Here is a 24,006-nt window from a genome sequence, read left to right as displayed (position 1 = left end):
TGTCCGACTCGGCAGCCAAATCTCAACTGTGTTCCCTTGTTTCCCTGACTCCTCAGGTTTCCAGGTGCACACACAGGTGCAGCTGTGATGCTGCTGAGGACTCAGCCAGGTCAGCATCATCTGCCTTAAGGTATTCCTGGCTACGTCTCTAGCCCCTTCCAAATGATTTTAGATCTAAGCTGGTAGATGCTCATTTGGACAATATAGCCTTGTTTTGAGCAAAAGTGGTAAATTTAAGTCCTTGCTTCAAGCAGTACTTTCTGAAATCAAAAGCCTGTCCTTGCCTAAAACCTCCATAATCTGCATTTTCCTTTTTTCTTTTGAGTACCTGTCTACTTCTAATAATTCGATGAATAATTTGCTCACTAGACAATGCTACGTTATGCTGCCTGGGAAAGATGTCATTATTATAAATACTTAAATGTGCTAGTTGTATTTATTTCATTCAGTTTTATTTTTATTAGTTATTCGTTTCACCTGATTACTGCATATGTAAATTTTACTTATGTTGTATTGCTGCACTTGAGTTTTGTATAGTGCCTGCTGTTTTATCTTTTTATTATCGTGTTACCCTGCTGCAGTCATCAGACTTGGGTTACGTAGCCAGGAATACCTTAAGGCAGATGATGCTGACCTGGCTGAGTCCTCAGCAGCATCACAGCTGCACCTGTGTGTGCACCTGGAAACCTGAGGAGTCAGGGAAACAAGGGAACACAGTTGAGATTTGGCTGCCAAGTCGGGGGAGTCGGACAAATCTTTGGAAATTTTCTCCAAAAGGGATAAGGCATATTTAACCATGTGTCTAATAATTAGTTGCTCTGAAGGCCAGAGTAGCGTCAGGCGGTCCCGCAGTCAGCCGGAATTCCAAAGTCCTGGTCTGGCGTCTGTTGCTGTCGCTTCTTCCCTGACGTGCGCCAGGGGTATATATAATGCAACCAACGCCATTTTCTTCAGTCTTTCTTGCCGTGCGGTGCCTGAAGCAGAAGCAGTTCGCAAGTGCCGGTCGGCCGACTACTGAGATTTTCGAATTCGAATTTCAGACTGAAGTCTTCTATTAAGCTAAGTACCCCGTTGGGGAAACTTTTCTTGTCTCAGACTGATGTCAGAAAAAGTTAACAATTGTATTTCTTGTGGGAAGCAAATACCTCAAGGATTTTCATTCTTATTGCATACCTTGCCTAAGCCCAGACCACGACGTCACTAGTTGTCATTGTTGTGCTAGGTTTAATAAGCGTACTATTAAACGACGCTTTGATTTTGCACAGCACTACTTCGGTAGGAAACTTAACTACGCCATGCCGTCGGAGCAACCGACTACCGGCGTGAACAAAAACGCAAGGATAAGGACAGACAGCCCAGGCCTAACCCAGATTCCGTGGCCTCTGCTGGTCCGGTCTCCGGTCCTCAGTGAGGCTCCGACGCAGCCCCTGACTACCGCAGATCTGGAACCTGAGACCGCTTCAGATTTTTTGACTGAATGCACCAGGCCGACGCTGCCATTTATTTCAGGCCTTACCGACGACATTGCTGAAAAGGATGTCGGTGCTGCAGAAACCCAAGCGGTTTCTGAAGGCGTTTTCAGACAGACTATGCTCTCCATTAAACTGTTTTCTAAGACGAAGGCTCCTATTAAAACTAAAAAGACTGCACTTCAGTCCCCTGTTCAAGGCCCTATGCCTAAGAAACAGATGCTCAAAATGGCTGAAGATTTGATCACTTTAATCAGGGGTTCCCAGCTCCCTCCTGACAAAAGGCCTAGACAAGAGGAAGATTATGCATCCTCTGAACAGGTGTCCGTTTCTTCAGACTCCTCTGAGGACCAAGATTACTCCTTCTCCCCTTATGAAGATTCTGATGCTGAGGATTCCATACCCTCAGCTTCTCCTCCTGAAGACTACTCCTTTGGGGAAACTTTACACACTATGAGGGAACATTTTCACTGGGAAGGTCAGGACTACTCTGACAAGAAGAAAAGGCTCAGAGTTTCTTTTACTCCCCCAACACAGACCTCTTGCCATCCCACCAGTTTTAGACATTGTGGATGATGTTTACTTAGAATCCAGTTTTAACCCCAATTCTCTACCTCCTGCTCCGGCTAAGCCTGACAGATAGAGTGCCTGATTCCCGCAAATTTCTTTACAAAAGCCCTGTGGCTGACCCAGAGACAATCTCCCAGGGTCCCAAGGGGGCTAAGGCTTCTATGGCTAAAAATCTTGTACCTTCTGAGAGAGATTCCAGAGCACTAGACAGGTGGGGTAAAAAGGTTTACACCTCAGCCACTCAAGCTATGAGAGCACTAAATTGCCAATTTCACATGCTTTAAGTATCAGCAATTTCTAATCTCTGTTAAAGCATAAAATGGCCACTCTCCCTCAACAATCTGAATTGAAAGAAATGCAGGATCTGTTGCATGCCACTGAACAGGTGGGCAAACATACCTTACAATGTGGGTTTGATTCTTTGGAGGCCTCCTACAGAGCAGCTGTCACTGGGTCTGTTATATGTAGGCATGCTTGGTTAAAGTAAACTCTACCTGATCATGTTAAAGCAAAACTTCTAGATGCTCCCTTACAGCAGGATGTTCTTTTTGGAATTAAAGCAGAAGAAGTCTTAAAGAAAATGGAGGATAAGGCAAAATCTATGCAGACAGTCAAAGATTTCCTACAGGTACAGCCTCCTCGCTTCAGCAGAAACTGGCCAACAAAAAATTGGTGCTTTCCAGCTACAGACAGACCACAGAGGGGTAAATACAGACGCCCAAGGGGCAGAGGACAACCACAAGCCCAGTACAAACCTCGCCATTGGGGCACTACAACACAGAAGGGAGGAGAAGACGGGTCCCAACCTACCAGAAGGCAAACTCAATGACTTGCACCTCATCTGGCCAAGCAACACTCTCTTGGCAGCCCCCCTGGGAGGAAAACTCACACTTTTTTCAGACAACTGGCGCATTGTCACAAAGGACAAATGGGTCCTAGACATAATTTCACAAGGATACAGATTCCATTTTCACACCTTGCCAATGAAAAGAGGGATGCCAAACCTGCCACAAAATCAATGGGCAGAGGCGCAAAAACAAATTACAGCTCTCATGGACATGAGAGCCATTCAACTGGTCACCTGCTCGAGAGCAAGGTCAAGGATTTTATTCAAGACTCTTTCTAGTGCCTAGAAAGGACAATGCCTGGAGACCAATTCTGGACCTTTCAATTCTAAACACTTACTTGCAAGTACCCAAATTCAAGATGCTAACACTACAGCAGCTTCTTCCCATGTTGGGCAAGGAAGCATGGATAGTAACGTTGGACCTCAAGGAGGCATACCTGCATGTCCCTATCAGACAAAGTTACAGAAGACGCCTCCATTTCATTGCAGGTTCAACCCATTAGCAATTCTCTGCACTGCCCTTTGGCTTATCTACTGCGCCCAGAGTCTTCACAAAATGCCTGGCACCAGTAATTGCATACTGCAGACAAAGAGGAATTCAAATATACCCATACTTGGATGACTGCCTCATCCAAGCAGAAAGCAAGGACATTCTATTACATCTGGCTTTTGTGAAACATCTACTAAATTGCCTGGGGTACACAGTAAACGAAAAGAAGTCAAAACTAGTACCCTCACAAAATATGACATTCCTGGGTGCCAGCTTGAATACAACAGCCCAGAAGGCTTATCTGACGCCAGACAAACTACAACTGACTCAATATTTCAAAGCAATGGCAACAAAGGCCCAATTAACTGCAAGAAAAATTCTGCAGGCCTTGGGCTTCATGGCATCTTGCATACTACTAATACCATTTGCAAAGCTGCATATTTGGAAATTATAGTGGTATCTAAAAAGCGTATGGTCTCAACATAGCCACAGCTTGGACACTGATATCTCTCATTCCTTGCCTACAACAGGAGTTTCTATGGTGGTCACAGGCATGTCACCTCAACAAGGGTCAGTCTTTCACCTTTCCCCCAGCCAGGCAAACTATCACAACAGATGCATCAGATTACGCCTGGGGGGGCTCACATGGCAAGACAGTGCGTTCAAGGCGTTTGGACTGCAGATCAAAGGAATCTGCACATCAAAAAGAGATGCTAGCTGTACAGAAAGCTCTGACAGCCTTCAAGGATCTATTACATCCAGGACAACTGACAGACTGACAACACCACAGTAATGTGGTACATAAACAAGGGGGTACTCACTCCTACCCTCTGTGCAGGCAAGCAATGACCTTATGGAACACAGCTCCGTCTTACCAAGTTCAGTTACAAGCTCAATTCCTGCCAGGACAGAAAAATACATTGGCAGACTACCTCAGCAGAAACATCATGGATCCCCACGAGTGGAAACTAGATCCACAAGTATTTACAATGATCACTCAAAAATGGGTCCTTCCAGACATAGACCTGTTTGCCAGCCCTCAAAACTATCAACTAAAAATTTTGTACAAGGGCATTTCATCAAGCATGGAAAGTGGACGCTCTGTCTTTCAGTTGGAAAAACCTGACAGTATATGCCTTCCCTCCATTGCCTCTCCTCACAAAGGTACTTCTGAAAGTCAAAAAGGAGAGACCACGACTGATTCTCATAGCCCCAGACTGGCCACGCCAGCACTGGTACCCGCTATTGAGGAATATGACCCAGGGCCCACCATGGATATTACCACAAATTCCCCATTTACTCACAACAGAACAATCAGATTCTTCACAGCCAGTTCAAAACCTTAAATCTAGCTGCATGGCAAATCAACTAAGCATCCAGTCAGCTCCACTTTCCCAAGCAGTTATGGATGTTATTCTGGAAGCTAGGAGGAGGCCAAGCACCAGAAAGGCTTATTCGGACAAATGGAAAAGGTTTTGTGCCTGGAACCAAGCTAAAGGCCAAGACACAATTCAGCCTCACATGCCTCGCATTCTGCAGTTTTTAACTGAGATGATGCACAAAGGACTTTCTTTTTCCTCCATTAAAATCCATGCTTCAGCTATTTCGGCCCACTACAACACGGATCCACCCTTATTTTCGCATCCACTTCTAAGGCAGTTCCTCAGAGGGGCAAAAAATATTCGACCACCCAGGAGAGCACCTACACCAACATGGGACCTCAATTTTGTTCTGGAAAAACTAACACTACCTCCCTTTGAACCAGCTTTTTCTGCAGATCTCCATTTCCTATCATGGAAGACTGCCCTGCTGCTAGCAATAACTTCATCTAGAAGAGTCTCAGAGCTACAGGCACTGATGGCAGCGGAACCTTTCCTCATTTTTCATCAGGACAGAGTTTCTCTACGAACTAATCCTTCCTTTATGCCTAAGGTGGTTTACAGTGTGGCTTTAAATCAAACCGTCCACTTATCCACCTTCCCAAATCCACAGAACAAAGGTGAGAGACTCCTGCATTCCTTGGACATTCACAGGCAACTTCGTTACTACTTGGACAAAACTAAGCTTTTCAGAAAATCTGACCAGCTCTTTGTATCCTATGCTATAGCTTCTCAAGGGAAGGCTATATCAAAGCAAACCATTTCCAAATGGATAGGTCATTGCATACGTTTTTGCTATACTCATCATGGAAAACCAGTTCCTGCTACCATTGGGTCCCACTCTACCAGGGCTACAGCTACTTCTACAGCCTTTCTCAGGGGGGTTCCAACCAAGGAGATTTTGGAAGTTGCAACTTGAGTTCAGTACACACCTTTACCAAACACCATCACTTACCACTTTATTCTAAGACCAGGGCGGGCTGTGCTGCTGCAGTTCTGCAGGGCCTCCTAGCCTCCTCTACCCCTCTGATACCTCCACCCATCCTTCGCTTTGGGATTCAACCCAAGTGTGATGACTGCAGCAGGGTAACACTATGAACATAGTACAGTTTTGTACCTACCATAAATGTAGATGTTCGAGTGTACACCCTGCTGCAGTCCAGGTTACCCTCCCTCCATCCCCTCTGACCTACTGGCTAAATCTCTTCAATACCTTCCTGATGTATTTGCTTATAGCTGAAGGGATTTTGTGTTTAGTACCAAATTGAGTAAACTTGTACAATTACTGACCACCTTTTGGGGGGCACCTGATGTCTGAGGCAAGAAAAACTGAAGAAAATGGTGCCTGTTGCATTATATATACCCGTGGCGCACTGACGTCAGGGAAGAAGCGACAGCAACCGATGCCGGACCAAGACTTTGGAATTCTGGCCGACTGCGGGATCGCCTGATGACAGGATAACCCAAGTGTGATGACTGCAGCAGGGTGTACTCTAACATCTACATTTATGGTAGGTACAAAACTGTACTTTTGTATTACTGGAGCTTTTCTCCTCTGGTCTCCAGTGAAAATGGGCCATTGGCTCAGATGGACTAACCCGGTTGACAAATGTCAAACAAATAAAAGTGAATATTTCTGCATAGAAGAACTCTGATTCCTCAGATTCAGGAGGGGGGCAGAAAGGACATTTTTGTAAGCAAACTTAACAAAACAGTAGATGTCAGTAAAGACTACTGCATTTGCATTAGGTGGCTGGTTTATATCCTGCCAAGGCTATAACAACCAGACAGCTTCCAAAGCTTCAAGGCACCTTCTACTTACCCAAACTGTCCCAGCTTGAGCTGAGCGGACTAAAAAGACAAGTTTGGGCACTAAGCCTTTCACATCTTTCCTGCCAACAGAGAGGGAGGCTGAGCCCTTAAAGGACAGTGCTAGGAACAAAAACTGTCCACACCCTTCCATAAAATACCAACAAGCAAGGTAGGTAATAGCAGGGAGTAGTTACTGCAGCAGTGATCATTCAAACATCTACAGTTATGGTAAGCTTACTTGAACTGAACTGTTCATCATGTTGATCACTGCTGCAGAATCTTTGGGTATTATGAGTAGATATCTTCCACCTTCCAAATATAAGCTAGGGTAGAGCCCAGGATCCCCTGGGGAGTGATCTTTGCAAAGCCTGACCTGGATCTAGAGAAGGAACTAAGTTTGTAGTGCTTTGTCAAAGTGTTCACGAAGTACCAACTAGCTTCTAGAATACTTATAGAATCTAACCCTTTCCAGAAAGCTACAGATGAAGCCAAGGCCCTGGTCGATTGTGGGCTTAGTCTGCCTTGTGTAGTTTTCACAAAATGCCTAGACATGGTGATGGCCTTGCAAGACAAAGGGAGTTCAAATTTACCTGCATTTAGACTGTCTCATTCAGGCAGCAAACATTTAAAAACTCAAAGATCTGCTTTACATCCAGACTATGCTAACTTCAGTGGAGTTTGCCATAAATACCTAAAAATCTCTAACAAATTCCACATACATTATTGTGTTACTAGGAGGTTTACTGAACTCGTCACTTAAGAAGTCTTTCTCCCTCCAGACAAGTTTACCTTTCTAACTCTATTTCAGAAAGCTCCTTGTTAGGAAATACTTCACAGCCAGAGTGCATCTTGGGGCCCTAGGCTCCATGGCCTCTTGTATCCCCCTGATCCCCCTAGCCAGGCTACGTATGAGGAAACTGTAGTCGTACCTAAAAAATGTGTGGTACCAACATGGTCTCACCTTCTGGATAAAATGGCTTCCTTGTCTCAGAAAAGTTGGCCTGGTGGTTTCAAACATGCTTCAGTCCTGGCCTCCCCTTCAGGTTCACCCTTCAGAACCAAACTCTGACAACAGCTGCATCAGATATAGCCTGTGGAGCCCACTACAACTTCCAGACCCAAGGCAGATGGCACTCCCAGTTCAGAAACGAGCGCATGAACCTAAAATAACTGGTAGCAGTCCAAAAAGGCCTGAATGCCTCAAGAGCAATGGAAACCAGGAGTCCTCCTTGTAAAGACTTGACAGTACCCCGATTGTGGTACGTAAGTGGGGGGGGGGACTTTTACCCCTGTTGCCGATGAGCCATGAACCTTTGGGAGACTGCAAACTCCCTAAGGCTGCACCTCATGGCAGAAGACTTGCCAGGAGAAACCAGTTAACTAATGAATCATCTCAGCAGGAGCCTATCAGACCCCCATGAGTGGCAACTGCATTGGGAAGCCATTCTCATCATAGTATAATTAAAAAAAAAAAAAAAAAAAAAAAATGGGTTGTATTAGATGGACCTTTTTGCCACCAAAGAAAATGCTGCCTTGGAAGAGTTTCGCTCCAGGAACAAAACAGCCTGGAAGATGGATGCTGGATGCTTTTTCCTTCCTTTGGACAGATCTATTCCTCTTTGCCTTCTCCCATTCCTTTGCTACCCTGGGTACTGCTGAAAGGAAGGGACCAAGGCTGATTCTAATAGCCCCATATTGGTCAAGGCAGCACTGGTATCCCTTTTTGCTCAGTCTAACCAACAGGAAACTGTCTGCTGGCACAGAGTGGACCTGTTAATGCAGAACAAGGGTGCAGTTATATACCCCAACCTCCCCACACTCAAACTGACAGCTTAGGTAATTCCTTGGTCCCTTAGAGAGGGTTGCTGCTCAACAAATAGGTTCTGAACATTCTAAAAGAATTCAGGAGACTTAGCCCAAAGATTCTCATATAGTGCAGACAAGGGGAACCTTCAGCACAGATCCCTTTAATCCCCATCATTGTTATCTAGCTTGTTTGAAGAAGGACCGTCTAGTTCTCTCTCAAAATCAATGCTTCAACTATGTCTGCCTTGCCTTATCAGCCACTTCTTTTCACATCCCTTCATGAAACAGTTCTTTAGTGGGGCTATTTACATTGTCTCTCAGGAAATCCCCTGCCCCCTCCCCCACTACCTCAATTTCATTCTGGAAAAGCTCGCCCTTCTAGCCAGCAGCTTCCGCAGATGTAACGTTCCTCTCCTGGAAGACAGCTTTCCTACTAACCATTACATTGGCCAGAAGGGTTTCAGAGCTTCAGTCTGTTGTGCATGGAACCTTCCGTAATTTTCCACCCAGACAGAGCATCTCTTGGGACCAACTCTTCCTTCATGCCCAAAGTAGTGACATATTTCTTTAAACCACACTGTACACTTGTCTAAATCATTCTTTCCTACCCCTCGAAACAAGGGAGAAAGTATCTTTTTTTTACTTTGGATGTGCGTAGGCAACTGTTACTACTTGGACAGAACCAAGAATGTCAGTAAGCCAGACCAATTTTTTTGTGGGCTTTACCAGTAGTTCTGAGGGAGGGAGACCAGTCTCAAAATACATTTCAAATGGATCTCCCACTGCATCTGTCTTTGCTACAGCCATTATGGTAAGAATCCCTTCAGATTATGTGAGTATGCATTCCACTAGGGCTACCACTACATCTGCTGTCTTTCTTAAAGGTGTGTACACTAATGACATTTTTAAAGCTGCTACTTTGTCCTCTTTGCATACCTTCGTGAAACATTACCATCACCTTTCCTTTTTCCAAGTCCGTAGCAGGGTTTACCACTGCCATTTTGCAGGGCATCCTTGCCTCTCCATAGTCCTTCCATCTACCCTCCTTTTATCTTTGGGAATCATCCCACAAGTCATGACTGCAACACTGAAACATCAACATAGTACAGCTGTGTGCACTTAAATAAATGTAGATGTACGAGTGTGTTCACTGTGGCAGTATTTTCCCTCACTCCTTCCCCTTTTGCCTGTGGGATAGGCATGGGCACGCTCCTCAGGGTTACTCCCTCCTCCTTCACACTTATTTTGGAACATAGAGTCCTAGACCCTTGTTATGAACCTATGGGTGTCTTCTACTACTTTGGGGGCAAGAAAGTAACTGTGGTCATGGTGCTGGCCAGCTCCCTTTATACATAGATGTAGTGATGTTGAACAGGGCGTCTGTCGGCTGTAGTACTTGGAAAGGAGAAAATCAGACATTGCAAAAGCAACACAGCTTATTTTTTTTTAAAGGAAAGGAATTGAAACTTGTGAACAAGCAGTCCCATCTCCAGATGAACTGCCAACTTTATTGCCTTTTTGCCACCATTGCCATGGTAATCCAGTTCCTTAAACAGTATGAGCCCATTCTTACCATTTCCTCAATTGCCACCATAACTTTCCTTAGACGTATTTCTACAAAGGTGATGTCCTTCATGGATGCATCTGCAGTCATAACAACTGGGTTGTCCTGTCGTCAGGCAGCCCTTCAGTCGGCCGGATTCCAAAGTCCGGGTCCGGCTTCGGCTGATGTCGCACTTCACCCGACGTCATCTCTGTTGGTCTTCGGGTATAAAGGCATCAGCCGACGCCATTTTCCCCAGTCTTTCTTGCGGCGTGGCGAAGCAGAAGCTGTTCGCAAGTGCCGGTCGGTCGGATCCAGAGATTACTTCTACCGAATACTACTTGAAGACTTCTAAAGCTAAGTACCCCGTTGGGGACTCTTTCTTGCCTCAGCCGATGTCAGAAAAAGTTAATAATTGTTTAACCTGTGGGAAACAAATACCTCAAAGATTTCCACTCTTATTGTCTGCCTTGTTTAGGCCCAGCCCGCGACATAGCAGCCTGTTCGGCCTGTGCTTCTTTCAACCGGAGCGGCTTAGGCGTCTGTTGGAGTTTGCAGAACAGTTTTTCGGTTCTGATTTTGCGTACATTATGCCGTCGGATCCTCCGACTACCCAATCCGCAAAAAGCAAAGATAAAGACTGACACTCGCGGTCGCGGTTTCGGCGAAACCATGGTTAAGCAAACAGCGAGTGTCTCGGTTTCGGCCGAAACCGAGAAAACTGATCAAAGTACAGCTGAATCTATCTCTACAACTGAGGCCCCTGCTACCACTCTTGAATCGGCCTCAGAAATTTTATCCACTACGGTGGTTGCCACTGACTTATCAGACACCATTCCCTTGGATGTCTCTACCCCAGCACGTGGTGCTGCTAGGCCTCCAGCAGCCATGTCCATTAAGGCCTTCGCCAGGGCTAAAGCAGCCAAGACGACTAAAACAGTGCCTGTTAAACCCCCCACAACCAGGCCCTCTTCTAGTTCTCAAATGCTTACTTTGGCAGAAGATTTAATTTCATTAATTAGAGGATCTCAATCTCACCCAGACAGGGCCTCTCAGCCCCCAGAGAAGAGACCTAGGGCAGAGCCCCCTGAACCAGTGTCCTCTGATTCTGCTGATGAATCAGACATAACTGACCAGCCAGAGGTTCCTTTCTCCAATTTTGAAGATTCTGATGCTGAAGAATCCATTCCAGCTGCTTCCCCACCAGAAGAATTCTCCTTTGGGGAAACCTTACATGCCATGCGAGAGCAGTTCCAATGGCAGCAACAGGATTTTTCAGACTCCAGAAAAAGACTTAGGACCTTTCTGCACCTTCCACAGCACAGGCCCTTAGCTATACCTCCTGTTCTCTCTGTGGTGGATGATGCTTTCAATGATGTCTGCTCCGCTCCAGATTCTTTACCCCAGCCCCTGCCAAACCAGACAGATTTTACAGGGTGCCAGATACTCATCACCACCTTTACAAGGCCCCACTTGCAGACCCGAAACTATATCCCAGGGTCCCAAGGCAGTAGCAGCGACCATAGCTAAAACCCTATTCCTTCTGAAAGGGAAGCAAGGTCATTAGACAGATGGGGTAAAAGGTCTACACTTCAGCTACTCTCTCAGCTAGAGCTTTAAACTGTCAGTTTCACATGATACAATACCAAGAGTTTATGCTTGATCAGTTAACTAAAAACTAACCACTGATGAATCTCTTGATAAGAAATATGTATTAGAAATGGTAAATAACATACAACAGGTTAGTAACCATTCCTTAAAATGTGGCTATGATGCACTGGAGGCTTCATTTAGATCAGCCATGACTGGCACAGTGATAAGAAGGCATGCATGGCTAAAGGAGCAAGCTTTACGGATCATGTTAAAGCTAAGTTGCTAGATGCACCTATGGATAAGACAAGTTTGTTTGGTACACCTGCCCAGCAGGTTATGAAGAAAATGGAAGAAAAGGCAAAATCTGTTCAAGCGGTTAAAGATTTCTTGCAGGTTCAACCCCAAGGTTTAGCAGGAACTGGCCTGCCAAAATTGGTCCTTTCCTGACTCCACAAGATCTCAAAGGGGCAGGAATAGGCGTTCCAGAGGCAGAAACCAATCCAGAGGAGGTGCCTACAGAGGACGACAGTGGCAAGGTAACAACAGAGGCACAGACACAACCACTGCCACTACATCAACACAACCACAGTGACTTAACCTAAATCCGCCTACCAGGGAACAAATAGCAGCTCCTCTAGGCGGAAAGTTAACCTTATTTTCAAAGAACTGGCACTACATAACAAAAGACAAGTGGATTTTACAAACCATAGATCAAGGTTACGGTTCCACTTCCACACTTTACCAGTCAAAGAGGAATGCCAAATCTACCTCCAAATCAAAAAACAGAGGCTCTACAACAGATAATGGAGTTAGCAAACATGAGAGCTGTGGAAAGAGTGCCAACAGCAGAGCAAGGAAAGGGGTTCTACTCCAGACTATTCCTAGTTCCAAGAAAGGAAAAAAAGTTGGAGACCAATTCTCGACCTGTCCACCTTAAATACATACATCATTGTCCCAAAATTCAAAATGCTGACCCTACAGCAACTTCTTCCCATGCTGGGCAAGGAGTGTTGGCTGGTAACTCTAGATCTCAAGGAGGCATACCTGCGTCCCCATTGACCAATCTGCAGAAGATACCTCAGATTGCTTGCAGGAACAGAGCACTATCAATTCTCAGCATTGGCCTTGGGCTTATCTACTGGGCCCAGAGTATTCACAAAATGCCTGGCATCAGTAATCGCCCATTGCAGACTACAGGGAATTCAAATTTACCCATACCTGGACGACTGCCTGCTACAAGGGGACCACAAAAGCAAGCTGACAACAGATTTACAAAGGGTCATTTACTTGCTACAAGCACTGGGATACACAGTCAATTTACAAAAGTCAAGGCTGATACCATCCCAAACAAGGACATTCTTGGGCGCGGAATTGGACACAGTAAAACAAATAGCATTCCTAACTACAGAAAAACAAAAAGAACTCCCTCTTTACTTCTTGGCACTAACAAAACTGAACAAGTTAACAGCAAGAAAAGTACTGCAGGCCTTGGGCTTCATGGCATCATGCATAATCTTGGTCCCATTTGCCAGACTACATATGAGAAAACTACAGTGGTACCTAAAGAATTTATGGTCCCAACACAGACACAGCCTAGAAACAGAAATCCCACTAATTCCATGCTTAAAACAGGAGTTCCTATGGTGGGCTCAGGCATGCCAGTCAAACCCAGGCCTACCCTTTCGCAGATGTCAAGCAAGCCAGACCATCACAACAGACGCTTCAGACCTAGGATGGGGGGCCCACATGCTGGACAAATGCGTGCAAGGATTGTGGACACAGGATCAACTTCACCTGCACATCAACCTAAAAGAAATGCTGGCAGTAAAACTGGCAATCCAAAGTTCAGACCATTTCTCAGAGGGCCAGTTGATGATAAGGACAGACAACACCACAGTCATGTGGTACATCAACAAACAGGGAGGCACTCATTCATACCCCCTATGCAGAATAACTTTGGAGCTGTGGACCCTGGCACTCAGCTACAACATCCAGTTACAGGCAATATTTGTACCGGGAAAAGAAAATACTCTAGCAGACATATTAAGCAGAACCACATCGGATGCCCACGAATGGAAGCTGCACCCGGACATCTTCAAGACCATCTCAAAGAAATGGGGAATGCCTCAGATAGATCTATTAGCATCACCTCTCAATCACCAGCTCAAAAATTCTGCACAAGGACATTCCACCCACTAGCATGGAAAGTGGATTCGCTCTCCTTCAGCTGGAAAGGCCTAACAGCATATGCATTCCCACCTCTTCCCTTGATACACAAAGTACTACTAAAAATCAAGGAAGAACATCCAAGGATAATCCTGATAGCTCCAAACTGGCCAAGACAACACTGGTACCCACTGCTGAGGAGCATGTCTCGCAACAATATGTGGCCAATACCCCTGATGCCTTTGATGTTAACTCAGAACAACTACAGCATCATACATCCAAACCTAAAAACGTTGCAACTGACTGCATGGAACATCACATAGCAGCAGCTAATCCAGAACTTTCCCAAAGAGTTAAAGACATTATTCTTGAAGCACGCAGACCTTCAACAAGAAGGAACTATGCTGGAAAATGGAAAGGTTTGTCATTTGGAGTACTGAAAGAGAAAAAGATGTGTCAAACATAGATATGCCTAACATTCTGGAGTATCTGGCCGAACTTCTTCATTCAGGCCTGTCCTACTCCTCCATCAAGATACATGCATCAGCTATTTCAGCAGAATACAGCTTTGATCCACCTGTTTTTTCGCACCCTTTGCTCAGGCAGTTCCTCAGAGGAATCAAGAATGTAAAACCTCCAAGGAAACCACCATTACCAGCTTGGGACTTAAACTTTGTGCTAGAAAAGTTGACACTATCACCCTTTGAACCAGCAGCAACAGCAGACCTACAACACCTGTCATGGAAAACTGCTTTCCTACTGGCAATTACTTCAGCAAGGAGGGTTTCAGAACTACAGGCCTTAATGGCAGTGCAACCCTTCCTAATCTTCCACCAAGATAGAGTGTCCATGAGGACTAATCCTACATTTATGCCTAAGGTGGTATCCAGAGTGTCTTTAAACCAGGCAATCCACCTACCTACCTTCTTTCCCAACCCACAAAACAGAGGAAAGAATACTGCATACCTTGGATGTACATAGACAGCTACGCTACTACTTGGACAGAACAAAAGTAGCAGAAAGACTGACCAACTTTTGTAGCCTATGCAACAGGAAGGGAAGGAAAAGCTATTTCCAAACAGACAATCTCCAAATGGATAGGAAATTGCATACGATTCTGTTACTCCTTCCATGGAAAACCAATTCCACAGAACATAAGACCTCATTCTACAAGGGCAACAGCCACTACCACAGCCTTCTTACGAGGAGTGGCAACCAAAGACATTATTGAGGCGGCTACTTGGACCTCCGTGCATACATTTGCCAAGCATTATAATTTGCCTCTATATTCCAGATCCCGAGCAGGGTTTGCCACTGCTGTACTGCAAGGGATCCTAAACACACCATAATCTACTTTTATCCTCCTCCCTAGTTGGCTATGGTATTCTACCCAGTTGTTATGACTGCAGATGCATCCATGAAGGACATAGTACAGTTTTGTACCTACCATAAATGTAGATGTCCGAACTGGATAGCATCTGCAGTCAGGATTACCCTCCCTCCTTCCCCTCTGTGGTACTCCTAGGATGTTTACCCTCCTAATAGCTAGCTGGTGGGGGGGAGTCTTTATGGTGTATTTGTTTGTATATATGTACATACATGCTTATTTTTGTGTTTACCTCTATCTTTTTGGAAACATTGGCATCTATCCAAATTTTAGCCTTCAAGAGGGCTACTGGCATCTGGGGCAAGAAACACTGAGGAAAATGGCGTCGGCTGATGCCTTTATACCCGAAGACCAACAGAGATGACGTCGGGTGAAGTGCGACATCAGCCGAAGCCGGACCCGGACTTTGGAATCCGGCCGACTGAAGGGCTGCCTGACGACAGGATAACCCAGTTGTTATGACTGCAGATGCTATCCAGTTCGGACATCTACATTTATGGTAGGTACAAAACTGTACTTTCTAGAGGCAGCAGCTTGGTCTTCTCTCCACACTTTTCAGTTTTGCATCCTAGTGGCCATATCTAGGTCTGGGTTTATTTCTGTTCTCCAGGGACTGCTGTCCCCTTGTCCCCACCCTCTTGCCAATCTTCCCAACTTTTAGTTCTGAGAATCATCCCATGTCAGTACTGAACCTCAGGCAGTCATCTCAATGTCTGGGTCAAGAAAGACCTGGAAATGGCACTGAAAAGATTTTATACCACCAGTGACTTGATATCAGAAAGAGACTTGTCCACTGGGCCATGGGACAAGGCGATGGTTTGGTCTTTGTCTCCTCTAGGCTGGAAATGCAAGAGTCAGTACTTCACCAGTAAATCTACTCACCACTACCATTATGGTAAGTTCCTAACACAACTGTGCTTTCTTGATTAGACCTTTAGCTATAGTGTGCTTTTTTATGAAGTCTTGTATAGTCATACTTTAAAAAAAAAAAAAAAAAAAAAAAATCCTGATACCAATTACATTTTTTTTTGTTATTGCTTTACTCAGCCGCGAATGGATCAGTACTTTAATCAAATGGGAAAGATTATTAAGGAGCGTAAAACATCATCTCGAATTCGTTTTATGCTACAGGATGTAATAGACTTGCGATTGGTAAGTTAGTGCTGCATGCCAAGATGTTGCCCAGCAACCTTATTTGATTTGCCTCATCCACTAATTGGAATGAGACTGGTTTACTTTCAGGTTTGCTATTAATCTCACACACAGAAATAAGAGTAAACATTTTGTATTCTGTTGCACAAAGATGTCATTTTCTTCTCGACTATCTTCTTTTTCTTTAAAGTTGCTTAATGTCCTCTGTGTTTATAGGAAAGCTGTTCCCTGAAATTGTTGGGGGAGAAATATGATCTTGTGCACTAGTATTGCATTAGAAGCAGTGCAGGCATTTTTAATTTCTAGTATTCTACTGTGGCCACCAAGGGAACTAGCAGATTAACTTGGTAGATCTGAAGTAGGTACTTCATTTGTCAGCAACCTTTGGGTCTTGGATCCGATTTCGGATCTGAGCCGGCAACTTAAACATAGCTTTAAGATCCGAGCTCCTAGCTCTTCCCCTTACCCATAATCCCCTGCCAACCCTGACTGATCTCAGATCTAGTTTGCCACTCTTAGAGAGGCTAGATTTCAGAGCTCCTAGTAGTCTGAGATAAGTATTTCAAATTTCTGTAAAATTTTGTAGTTTTATTATTTAAAAGTTTGTGTGGCTAGGTTCTCTTTTGTTTAGTCATATTTCATAGTTTTTAGTGTAATTTCCTCCCCTTCCTTCGCTGGCGCGTAGTGTGCGTGTGGGTTGCTGTGTTTGGGGCCTTGTGTGAGTGAGTTGATTTTTATTCTTAGATACTATGTCGGAGGCCCCAAAACCTATTTTTCTAAGTGCACCGAGTGTGGCCATAAGCTTTCACCGGCAGATGCCCACACTCTGTGTGTTCGGGGCCTCTACTCTGGGTGTACTATCTGCGTGGCGTTCAACCCCAGGGCACTGAAAGACCGTAGGTCAAAGCTGATCCTGGCGGGACTTTTGCCCCCGGATTCGGCTTTGGCCTCCGGTACTCCTGTGGCACCACTCCAGTCCTCGGTGGCGGCCACTCCGGCCCCCCTCCCGGGACTCAAGCTCCCACTTCGGTGCCGGAGGAGAGGAAGGCCAGGAGGGAGAAAAGGAGGGAGAAGCACCACAAGTGGCGGGCCGAGGCCTCCGCTTCGGCCCCCCGGCTAAGCGGGCTTCTCCCTCCACGACTTCCAGGTCCCCTCATCCTCGGCTCCGATCCCCATGCTTCTCTCCAGGACCCAAGGAGGAGGAGACCCGATCTCTGTCGAGGTCATCGAGGCGGCACTCCCGGCCCGCCTCGGTGGCCTCGTCGAGATCTACTTATAGCCCATCAGATGCGGACTTGGACCGGATGATGCGAAGGTTCATCCAGGCCCAGCTGCAGATGGGAGTGTTCCTGCCCCCCCCCCCCCTTCAGGGGGGAGCTCAACACCTTTTTTTGCCCTGATAGCTCCTTCTCCGACCCACTTCCCGGGTTCGGAGTGTCCGGAGCCGGGCAGCGTGGGAGCCGGGGGTGTGTCGGCACCGACAGTATTCAGTACTTCGGTGCCTACCTTCCCCTCGAGTCTGTCTGGTCCATCCTCGTCGGATCCAAGCTCTCTGAACCATGGTCCGAGCTTCGGATCCGTGGGATTCAGTGTGCCTTCAGCTCTGTCCAGGTTGGAGCACACGGGTCCTTGGGATCCGATGGTCTCCGCCGGTTCTGATCCCACCATCGGATCCGAGTGGGACTCTGCTCTCGGATCCCAGAGAGAGCGACTCTCCCTCGGCCTTCGATGCGGTGGAGAGGGCTCTGTTGAGTACATCCGGACCCCGGCCCTTGCTTCGGCTCCATCCTGCACTCCCTCTCAGCTGAGTCAGGCTTCCATCACCCAACCACAGGGACAGCCTGCTTCGATGTCTCAGGTCATTCCTCTGGAACGGGATGTTGCTGGTGAGACCTCCTTGGACAGCCCCCCGAGGAGGTTTCTCATAAGCGGAAGTGTAAAAGGAGGCACGTGGACTCCCCAGAGTCCTTAACCGAAGACACGGGCTTGGATGAAGGGGTGGGCTCCCCAAGGTCACCCCCCCGAGGATGTCTCCTTCGGAGACATCATGGAAATACTCAGGATTGGGGGGGGGTCTGCCCCCAAGGCTTCCTCAGAGTCCGTGTTCCTGGAGGTGTTCGAAGCAGGCCCGTCTACCTCTTGGGTGTCCCCTCTGGCCGACCCCCTGGTGGACCTTATTACCACCAGGGCATGGAAGGAGCCGGACACTGTGGAGCCAGTTCCCAAGTGCACTGATAAGATTTTGAGCCCCCCTTCAGAGAAACCCCACAGGAGCAAGGGTCCCCCTGTAGATGCCATGTTGGTGGCAGCAGCCACCAAGAGGGAATTAGCTCAGGAGAGCCCTTCTGTCCATCCACCGAGCAGAGAGTCCCGCTCGATGGATCGCCTGGGGAAGCGGGTTTTTAGTTCAGCGACCTTCTCAGTAAGGTCCCTGAACTATATGGCACACATTATTAGGATGCAGAGACACCTTATCAAAGAGTTTGCTGCTTCCCCACCGGAGTCCATGTCGGCGGAGGACAAGCAATTGTACTCCACTCGCATGACCACTCTAAGATCTGTTTCGAATATCTCTGTGTGGCTTTTGTCCCATGCTACAGAGGGAGCCGCTAGAGCCAGCGGAGCAGGCCTAGTCATGAGACGCCAGGCCTGGCTCCATTCTGACTTCGCGGAACCCTTCAAGGCATCATTTGCGAATGCCCCTTTTGATGGTTCTGCCTTATTTGGCAAGACAGTTCGTGAGACTTTAGTCCAGAGCGAAAAGGACAGGAAGACGTTGTCTGCCGTCGGAGTCCGCTTTTCTGCTCCCCAGAGGTCCTTTTCCAAGAACCAAAAGGGACAGGAAAAGATGTGGTTCCGGAAATCGCAACATTCCCAGCCTGCTTCGGACAACCAGTCCTTCTGTGGCAGAGGAGGACATAGTGGACGCCGCCCTAGAGGCAGAGGGGGCCCGAAGAATTTTGGGTCCAGAGAAACCTTCTCTGATCGACCCACGCAGCAACCCTGGGGGGTTGCCCGTCTGCTCCACTTTGGAGGCAGTCATGGGGGGGGGGCATTTCTCGAGGCACCTGACAGCTTGGGAGTCCATCACATCAGATCGCTGGGTGCTTCGTTTCATATCCAGAGGTTACCAAATTCCCCTGTTCCATGTCCCCAAAGTCAGAAATCTCCACGATGTACTACCCGATCAGAGGGAGGTAGCAGCTGCAGAGATCCATCAGCTACTAGAAAAAAAGGCCACCCAACCCGTCCCCCCAGACCAGTTCGAATTAGGTTTTTACCCCAGGTTCTTTCTGGTGCCAAAAAAGACGGGGGACTTAAGGCCCATCCTCGATCTCTCCTGTTTGAACCTGTCAGTAACCAAAGAAAAATTCCGGATGGTCACTCTTCAATCCATTCTCCCCCTATTACGGGAGAACGACTGGATGTGCTCAATAGACCTCAAGGATGCGTACTACCACATCCTAATGGACAGACGATCCAGGAGGTTCCTCCGCTTCTGGCTGGGAGCCGGTCACTACCAGTTCAGGGTCCTTCCCTTTGGTCTCACCACAGCCCCCAGGGTGTTTACCAAGGTATTAGCAGTGATAGCGGCCCACCTGAGACTCCAGGGAATGCAGGGCTTTACGTACCTGGACGACTGGCTCCTGACCGCCCCGACAAGGCATCTACTCTGCTCAGCCAGGGACTACTTTTTCCGGCTTGCTCCCCAGCTGGGCATCATCAAAGTAGACTGGGGAGCCAAGCATGCACCAGAGTCTCTCTCTGGGATTCCCCGAAGGGGGGAATTAGAGCGAAGTAGCTGTTGCATTTCGTATTTGAGGTAGAGGCGAAGAGACCGCAACAGTATTGCCCCCATACAGCAAATATCCACTTCGCTACCTGGGGATTGAGAGACCACTCGTACGGGGAAAGGATGGTGTGGCTGAGTCTGTCCGCCAGTATGTTGGACCGTCCCGGAATGTGCGTTGCAACAAGAAAGCGGTTGGTAGAGATCGCCCATTCCCACCCTTGGACCGTCTTGCCTGAGCAATGCCCCCCCCCCGAAGAGAGGCATCCGTGGTCACCGTGGCAAGGGGAGGGGGCGTGGAGAAGGGACATCCCGTATGGAGGTCCGGAGATTGGAGCCACCGTAAGAGAACCCTCCTGCACGCCCTGATGGAAATAGGGTGTGAGCCGTCCTCCAGTCAAAAGCTCCACCGGCGGATTTGGTCCTGAGGGCTCTATGCTCCATGGCGGCGGCAATCACACTCTTGCCATTGGCTTGTTTGAATATGAGGGTACTACAATGGACCCTTCAAGTCCAATGGTCCTTTCAACATTTCTCCCTAAACCACCCTATTTCCATCAGGGCGTGCAGGAGGGTTCTCTTACGGTGGCTCCAATCTCCGGACCTCCATACGGGATGTCCCTTCTCCACGCCCCCTCCCCTTGCCACCGTGACCACGGACGCCTCTCTTCGAGGGGGGGGCATTGCTCAGGCAAGACGGTCCAAGGCACGTGGAACGACACAGAGACCTCTTTGTATATCAATGTCCAGGAGATGAGGGCAGTGCTGTTGGCGTTGCAAGCACTGCAGACCCTTCTTCCTGTAGGAACTATTGCGATACAGACTGACATGTCAGTGGTCTGGTACATCAACAAACAGGGGGGGGACCAGGTCCTTTCCTCTCTGTCGAGAGGCCATGAGAGTGTGGGAATGGGCGATCTCTACCAACCGCTTTCTTGTTGCAACGCACATTCCGGGACGGTCCAACATACTGGCGGACAGACTCAGCCACACCATCCTTTCCCCGTACGAGTGGTCTCTCAATCCCCAGGTAGCGAAGTGGATATTTGCCGTATGGGGGCAACCCTGTTGCGGTCTCTTCGCCTCTACCTCAAATACGAAATGCAACAGCTACTTCGCTCTAATTCCCCCCTTTGGGGAATCCCCGAGAGAGACTCTGGTGCATGCTTGGCTCCCCAGTCTACTTTATGCCTACCCTCCTCTACCCCTGATGCTGAAACTCATACAGAAAGCCAGTCGGTTGGGGAGCAGAATGATCCTCATTGCCCCATTCTGGCCTAGTCAAACGTGGTTCCCTATTACCTGTGGTCTCATCTGGTAGATCCCCCTTGGATTCTGGATCCCCTTCCGGATCTAATATCTCATCCCCTAGGTCTCCCGATCCCGAATCTGGACAACCTCAAGCTGACAGCTTGGTTGCTCCAGTTCCACTCCTAGTCAGGACTCCCGGTATCTCTTCCCCAGTTAAAGCCATCCTAGTAGCAGCACATAAACCCTCCACTAGGAAAGTCTATTGTAGTAAGTGGAAGCGCTACTCCATCTGGGTGGAACATCACAACTTAAACCCCTTCACAGCACCGTTGCCATCTGTGTTGGATTTCCTTACGAGCCTGTTTCATCAGGGGGCTAGCTGCTCTACGGTCAAGGTTCAACTAGCAGCTATTTCTCATTGCCTTGTGGGGCATGAGTCAGGCCCTTTGATTACAGCAAAGTTGTGTAAAACCTTCCTCAAGGGTACTTTCCTGCTCAGACCTCCTGTCAAGGAAGTTGTACCCCCTTGGGATTTATCATTAGTTCTACAGGCCTTGACAGCTCCCCCTTTTGAACCTGCTGCTTCGGTCGATCTTAAGTACCTCTCCTGGAAAACTGCGTTCCTGGTCACTATTACTTCAGCGAAAATAGTTTGAGCTTCAGGCCCTTTGCGTAAAACCCTCGTACTTGGCCTTTCACCAGGATAGAGTGTACCTCAGGACCAGTCCCTCTTTTCTCCCTAAAGTGGCTTCAGAGGCTAATATCAATCAGTCCATTAACCTGCCAGTTTTCTTCCCCAAGTATCAGAATAAAGGAGAATACAGGCTCCATTCGTTAGATGTGCATAGACAGCTGCGCTTCTACATTCATAGGACTGCTGGTCATAGACAATCCGACCAGTTGTTCATCTCCTTTACCAAATTTAACCTAGGTAAATCTGTCTCTAAGATCACTTTATCACGATGGATCTCAGTGTATCCTTTTGGCCTATGAAAGTTCTGGGAGGCCTGTACCTCAAGGAGTCCGTGCGCATTCTACTCGCTCTATATCTACTTCTGCTGCCTTTAGGTCTAGCGTCTCTGTAGATGATATTTGTTCCGCAGCCACTTGGGCCTCATCTCATACCTTTATCAACCATTATAAGCTGGACATTATCTCCAGAGGGAGAGCATCCTTTAGCTCCGCAGTGCTCCGGAACATCCTTCCATGATGGCCGCCCAAGATCCAGGTAGCTGGGGACTCTGTCCCAAAGGTTGCTGACAAATGAAGTACCTACTTCAGATTAAGAAGTTATGTACTCACCATAACGTTCCATCTGAGTAGGTAACTTCATTTGTCTGCAACCATCCCCCCTCCTTCCCCCTGGCCTGCAGAATTTTAGTCCTATGTCCTTTGTCTTTAGTCCCCTTCGGGACTTATGTAGCTTTAGCTGGCTTATATAGGGCAAACTTGATCTGAGGTCAGTCAGGGTTGGCAGGGGATTATGGGTTAAGGGGAGGAGCTAGGAGCTTGGATCTTAAAGCTATGTATAAGTTGCCAGCTCGGATCCGAGATCGGATCTAAGACCCAAAGGTTGCAAACAAATGAAGTTAACTACTCCGATGGAATGTTATGGTGAGTACATAACTTTTTTTTTTTCAGTGGTCTACACGTTTTTTATCACTTGTATATTATTTTGTGGCAGTAAGCAGGTCAAATGTGTGTCCTGAGTTCCAGCAAGTGTTTGCCAGTTTGCCACCAAATTTATGCACGCTAAGGATTTTCTGCCCTTGTGTGTTCAAAACATGGATTCACAGTGCGCACATTGTGTGTGCAATATCTTAGGATGTCATATTTTCAAAAATTTAATAGGATAAACTGTCAAGTGGCATAAGGAAGGGACTCACGTTTTGGCCGTACATGCTAATCTGTGTTTTTTGGTTTTCTTTATGGACCGTAGCGATGTAGTAGTCATAATGTGCAACTTAATTAGTGGCACACTTTACAATGATTTTGGTCTGTAATTTTGTCCCAGGCTCAAGAAATAGGGACTCCTTTCATTTTTTAACCCATCTGTTAACAGCCAAGTAGCTACCTGTATTTTCAACCAGCCGACCCATTTATTTCTGTTATTTGAGGAACCAGTGCAAGCAGCAGCTGGACCCTAGTAGGTCAGGACAAGTCTTGCAACACATTTCCCAGCCAGGATGTTTACTGGCCATATAGACATTTCTAGGTATTCCAAGAATTCACTGACCGATTTATTCAGTGTTGTTTGAGTTGACCACTGCCATCACCCAATCCCTCAAACGTTAGTCTAGTGTTGAACAGGCAAGGTAGTTGATTAAGCAAACCTCATCCCTTGTCCTACATTTCCTAACACCCCAGCAGCTCACTTGAAGCTTCAGTGTAGCTGCGTAACAGGGAAGCATGCAGTCTATTCTGATCTTGGCAGTTGCCATTCTAGGCAGAACAGCATTTGCTGTATAGGCTTGGTTTTCCCAGGATCAACATACTGTTCACCAGTTCTCTCTGGTCACAAGCCAGCAACAGCTGCACAGTTGCGTCCTTCTCATCTTCGCCCCTCGATTGCACATGCTGCTGGTTTGACATGGGTCATCCTTTTCAGAGGTTTTCATCCCACTTTAATCAGGCATTACCTTTTAATAAGGAAAGGTACACTTATCTTCTGTAAGCACGAAGGGTTTAGTGTTTTACCAAAAGTGTGATAATCTCAAAGTTTATCATGGCTAAAGTCTGTTGTTGTGCTGC

General features: G+C 47.1%; 1 protein-coding gene across 1 annotated transcript in view; it reads left to right on the top strand.

Moving 5' to 3' along the window:
• The window catches only part of LOC122801252 (eukaryotic translation initiation factor 4 gamma 1-like), a 2,968,223-nt gene that overhangs the window by 1,811,317 nt on the left and 1,132,900 nt on the right, over positions 1-24,006 (top strand). The window contains exon 17 of the mRNA XM_044070804.1: positions 16,110-16,214. Coding sequence (XP_043926739.1) covers positions 16,110-16,214 — 105 coding nt within the window. The remainder of the gene's footprint in view (positions 1-16,109; positions 16,215-24,006) is intronic.

This window comes from Protopterus annectens, chromosome 4.part1 (genome assembly GCF_019279795.1).
Source record: "Protopterus annectens isolate FY-2018-M chromosome 4.part1, PAN1.0, whole genome shotgun sequence".
NCBI classification, from domain to species: Eukaryota; Metazoa; Chordata; order Ceratodontiformes; family Protopteridae; genus Protopterus; species Protopterus annectens.
The sequence above is the reverse complement of the archived record's forward strand: the minus strand, read 5'-3'. Positions and strand labels throughout refer to the sequence as shown.